We start from the raw sequence: 6,000 nt of genomic DNA on the forward strand, positions 1-6,000 counted from the left end.
GTCAGAAAGACAGCAGTCTCTGTGACGCTAATGTGGTTTTTATGAGTTTTATGAATGTGATTCCACAGCATGCATGTCTCAGGCATCATTTCAGCTGAGCAGAGAAGCAGCTACAAGGGACAATGACATCAGTGCTCAAACCCTCCCAGAGGAATGCTTGTCGTCACTCACACTGGCACACACACTTGCTATGGAAACAGCAGGAGCGTGAGCGTGCATCAGGGTTAAAGGGATACCGCAAGGCACACACACACACACACACGCAGCAGAAAGAAATAACTGAAAAACAAAGAGACAGGGGCAGTCCATTGAAAACAATGCTGACACATGACCAAACTGTTCCTGACCAGCTGTGTAAGGCAGCCTGCGTTCACATTTTCCTCTTTGGAAAAGCACTACAGAGGTCAACTGAGGACTAAATGACGCTCTGTCATTGTAAAGGGAAAGTTAGCCAACAGTCTTTCCTTGTGAATGTGAGAGAGGAAATATCGCAGCCCTCTTACTGAACTTGATCTCGGAAGTATCTGAGAGATATGTGGTTTCAAAGCAGAGTGCTGCCGAAGCCTGGATGGAACATATCCTATCAGACAGCTCACTGTACTAGCTGACTGCTATGGAAACAGCAAGAGTGTGAGAGTATGTGTGAGCCAGAAGTTGAAAGGACATGACAACCCATGGGCACGCATACCCACGCATGCTAATGCAGCCACCCATGCTTATGCATGTACACAGACCCACAAACACACATCTGTTACCTATCTATATGTCACACAGAGTGTAAAAAAGTTGGAAAAGGGCAAACAGAGCAGCTGCAGCACACGCACACACACACAGGACAGAATTCTACAGACTGGGCAGCCATTCAAACAGCTCTCGGTAACAGTAACCCACGGCAACCCTAAAATCAGCCCCCTTTCCCTTCCTCCTCAAGAGACACAGATCCATTGCCCGGTTAAGGGAGAGCCGAATGAACTAGCAGACAGTGCCCAAGAGTGAAAAGAGGTTGTAACTTTACCCACTCTGCCCTTACTAAAGTGCAGCACTACCCCCCTCTTAAAGGTTCAGGAGGTTAATTATTCAACATGAGAGGGGATTTGTGGGAGAACTGAGAGTGGACACCAGCCAGCAGAAACCCCTCACCTCTTTTGTTCAACTCATCCACTCACTCACTGACTTATTCCCATGGATAGAGGCATGAGCAGAGGCTTTTTCAACTCACTCTTGGACACCGTCCATTACACACAGCAGCACATGTGCACAAAGATACACTAAGGCACACACTGCAAGATTATACACAGCTGCATCAGAGCGCACTCATCCTTCTGCACATGTTCACAGCTTCTCAGCGCACAGTTAGTCTCACTCCACTCTCCGAGCGGCTCTCCTACCGTTGTGGTTGTGCTGCAGGGTCTCGAGCGTGCTGGCAGAGTCGGTCGCCCCCAGCTCGGCCAGTCTGCGGCTGGTGGCGCTGAGCTCTGACCGCAGGTTGGTAACCTCCTGGCTGGCGGACTGAATGGCCCCATCGATGCGCTGGGCCAACTGCTTGTTGTCATCCATCATTTTCAGGATTTTTGCCTGAGGAGGAGAGGGGAATCCAGACAAGGTGTCATGCTGACAAGTTGACCATTTCCTGTGAAGGACGGTGTCCCCAAATAAATTCCTCCTCTTTCCCTTTTCTGTCTGTTCTCGGTCCCTTTTTATGAGACAGCCAAGTTAAATCCTCAAAGCAGTTTGTCCTTTCCCTTAAAGAGAGGCATCCGGCTCAGGGGAAATGTGTATCTGCTGGAAGGAGTGTACGCTTTTGGAGAGGGTGTATATGTGGTGTGAGTGTGTCAGTGTGCGAGCATGCCTGTGTGTGTGTGTGTGTCTGAGAGTTCCGTAACAGCACGAGAGTGTGTGTGTGTGTGTGTGTGTATATGTGTATATGTGTGTGTGTGTTAGAGAGCCAGCACTGCCCCTGTGAAATGTGCTCCCTGCAGCTGACTGTTGAAAGGACACAGAGCATTGAGAGATGACAAGCACCTTTTTAAATGGACTGTACCATTTGCAGAGAAAGTCGGGGGGGGGTAGGGGGGTGAGCTAGACCATATGAGCACATGGAAGTCAGAAGTCTTCAGCACAGCTGTTTTCTGGAGATACTGCTGGAAGGTTCTGGGATTGTGTGTTTGACTGAACTGACACAAGAAATTTCACTAAGCCTGTGAAAACGGACTTCAGTGAAACACTGGCGCTTTTTCTCTCTCTCTCTCTCTCTCTCTCTCTCTCTCTCTCTCTCTCTCTCTCTCTCTCTCTCTCTGTATACTGCGTGCAGCTCCCTCCATGGACAAAGGGAAGGAAATCATTAGTTTGACAAAGAAGCAGTTGTGGGGAGAAAACAATAATAGTTATGCAAACAATGCTTTCATCACAGTATCACAGCGAGGTATTCCTCCTGCAAACAAATTAAATTTTTAAGGCTCTGCTGTAATGTTTGAGAAAAGTTAAACATAACAGCAGGAAGGTGCATTCAAGTGTGCATTTCCATTAAAACTTGACATTTTGAGCTCCATAAACCACAATAATGTTGAAGTGACATGCCGTTTGAGGCTGTTATAGATATTTTTCTTTTCTATAAACATTCAACATTATTACTGATGTCTTTTCTTCACTACACCTTACCTATACCTAAATATATGTTCACTACTCTGCCAAGTTAGTCTAAATCTATGATTTGAAATGAAATATATTTGGGGTTTGGATGGGGGGGGGGGGGGTAATATTCAGAGAAAAACTGAATTTCCAAGGTTAAAGTTGTACATTTATGAGAAAAAAACTTGAATATTCTCTGAGATGAAAGTGTTAAATATACGAGAAGAAGAGAGATTCAGACGTTTCCCACTACTCAACATCAGACACCCACTGAACATACAGTTAGCAAATAGCATACTAGATAGCTAATTCTTGTCTCATTTGTGATTTGATGAACAGTAAATTCATCAAATTCAGTGCCCCATGTCGCTATTTTCCAAACTACTGTAGCTGTCATATGTTGCGGGACCTGTGTTAACACGGTTTCTATGGGAACGCAGCCGTCGAGGCTCTGGGAAATTGTGAGGGGCATTTTTCACTATTTTCTGACAATCTATAGACTAAATGAATCGGAAAAAAAAGATTAAAAGATTAACAGATAATGAAAATAGATGTTAGTTGCAGCACGATGATCTAAACCAAAAAGAAGATTATTATACTAAGAATGTTCGGGTTATTTCAATTTAGGTTTATCTTTTGTTCTTTTTTGACCTTGAAATTAAGCAGGGGAATTTGAGAATTTGCTTTTTTCCCATTCAATCTGGGAAAGGGGAGAATGACGCTCATTCATTTTTCCTAACTGGACTTTCCTGCTCAGACTGGTGACTGAACCATTTTTCTAATCTTACAGATGACAGAATATGCGATCAACAATGTATCACAAATACATCTTTCAGTATAGCTCATATCTAACCCTTCCTAAGTTCGGCTCTGTTTTTCTCCCTCTTTAAAAGGCTACAAATATAAGCAGCAGACACAGTGACTGCCACCTGTTTACAGATGAGGCTAATCACTCACAGCCAATCAAGCATTAATGCTTCTGTCTCCCCTTTGCAGCACCACAGAGGGTATTGTTGAAAGTATCCGCAGTCAGGGTGTGAAAACTGTCACTTTTATTATAGTTGAAGCATTGCAAGCAAACAACATTACTTCCAAATGTCAAATATACCCCAGAAATCAAATAAGAGACAGATGGATACTAGAAGCTTATAGGATAAAAAAGCCTCATGATGAATTCAAAGTAGCTCAACAGAGAGACTGCAGAGCTGACAGAGAATTAACATGTTTGTCAATAGGCATCATCAGATACGAACAGGGCTTAGAGGCTTAAACTGCAAGTTTTTTTCTTGTGACTATACATGTATCTATATTTTGATTCATTTGAAATATTATATTTAAGTATTTTTTGTACATGAGTATGCAATATTGAACAAAGAGGCAATATTGAAAGCATGTTCCCTAAAACCGTCCTGTTGGAGAAAGATGATGTAACATATTTCCACATACTAATCATGATTTAACAATATGAGAATCTGATGACAGTGTTACCATGGAGACAACAATGTCAATCAAATCTGATCCAATCACACCCACACAGTCCTAACTTAACAGTAGTTGTGTTAAAAATTGCATTAAACAATAACTAAGGAACCTTTTTTCCTAACAATGACTTTAATTGTTAAATAGAAATAATTAAAGCTGTATTATTACATATCAAGGGAAAAAATGACTACATGTAATGTGAAAATGGTTGTAGTAAGGAATTATCACCCGATTCTACAGTTCCCCTCAGCTCTCCAGAGTGTTAAGCCTCTTTTAGCTATGAGTTTTGGTTTTACGGCACACAACTTTACTGTTTTGGTTCAGTCTCACCGCTCTCATCAACCTTGTTTCCAGCAGCAGCAGGCAGCGAAAAGGCTCTGATAGACCCACTCAATGCTAGCTGTCCAGCACCAAACGGCAAAAAGTTGTTGGACTAGATGGTGGAGTGTAATTGAGCATTAGCAGCTTGAAACAGCATTTTCCAACAATATGCAGCTAAATCAAGTGTTTCTCAGTTAGAGGACAGCAACCCCCAAGGGAAAAAGGGGACTGGAGCACACTGATTGATTTGCATCCTTTAATTGTGCAAGCAGACTAACATTTTTCGACACTGCTGTGACTTCATCAGAGTCAAAATGGTAAATGGCTAAATGGCATTTTGTCGAAAGGCTAGTCTGTTTGCACAGTTCAAGGTTTCAAACCAATGTGTGTCAACAAAGTGTGCTCCAGTCCCCTTTTTTTCTCAGTGGTTGGTGGAGACCAAAACAGAGCTAAAAGGAATATTCGGTTTCAAAGGACACTTGAGTCGGGCAGGAGGCTTGAACAACTTCTGGTTAACAAGCAGTTTAACAGCTAAACACACAATCCTGCTACATCATTAAATGCTACAGGAAAAAGTATCATAAGGAGTTTCACAGAAAAGAAAAATCCATTCTCATACTCTCAGTATCTAATCTCACAGGCCAGAAAATACGTTTTGACAGTATACACTCTAATTGTTGGTTGTAAAAAATAAGCACTTATAATTAACTACTACTCTTTGTGGTGGAGGAGATCTGCCCCAGTTCCCACCCAACACCCCCACTCAACGCTGCATTTCTCAGTTATAATCTGACATTCGGATGTCAAAGCATGCCCACTCACTCAGCAGTGCAGCTGCGTTGTTAGTATTTCCCAAGGTTACGTGAACTTAGACCCCAACCCATCCTGCATGAGGTAAGCACAGATCAGCAGCCGCACTGCACAAGCCGGGGTAGCGAGAAACTGCTGTGTACTCCCAAAAACAAAAGTTACCGTAGCCTCGGGCACCCCGTGAGTATGTGTGTGGGCCAAATATTGAGGTCCACACTGTTGTCTCAAATAAAACCTTGCTGACCGCCCGCTACAGTGTGCAAGCAAAAGGATGAACAACACACACACACACACGCTTTCCCCCCGTTCATCCATCTGCCCAGACACAAGTCACCCCTCCCGCTCAGTAAATGAACATCATGTTGTTATTTATAGACGACCCTGCTGCTGCATACATACTGTACACTCATTCACACACACACACACACACATATATACACTAGGGGGCTAATAATCCCAAAGTCATTTGATGTTCATTAATGAAATTCATCTCTTGTCAGGAGTCATAAAAGTCTATTGGACCCTTGAGGGTAATTAAGATGCTTGTTTGTAAGTGGATTTGTTTTTATCTATTTATATATCTTATATCCCTTACACTAGCTGTCTTTCCTCAAGAATGTGTATCCTGTCAGTAAACATGCATATACTCTATGTTGGCATACACATTTGCCTGGGGAATCAATGCACTTTTATTGTGCACAGAGCAATGCTGGAGCAACAGCACGGCAGGCTGTAAACAAAATGTGATGGTAGTAGATA

General features: G+C 42.8%; 1 protein-coding gene across 1 annotated transcript in view; it reads right to left on the reverse strand.

Annotated features, from left to right (window-relative positions):
- kazna (kazrin, periplakin interacting protein a) overlaps positions 1–1,560 on the reverse strand; it is a 103,288-nt gene extending 101,728 nt beyond the window's left edge. The window contains exon 1 of the mRNA XM_070910078.1: positions 1,445–1,560. Coding sequence (XP_070766179.1) covers positions 1,445–1,560 — 116 coding nt within the window. The remainder of the gene's footprint in view (positions 1–1,444) is intronic.
- Positions 1,561–6,000: the final 4,440 nt, after the last annotated feature.

This window comes from Enoplosus armatus, chromosome 8 (genome assembly GCF_043641665.1).
Source record: "Enoplosus armatus isolate fEnoArm2 chromosome 8, fEnoArm2.hap1, whole genome shotgun sequence".
NCBI lineage: Eukaryota > Metazoa > Chordata > Actinopteri > Centrarchiformes > Enoplosidae > Enoplosus > Enoplosus armatus.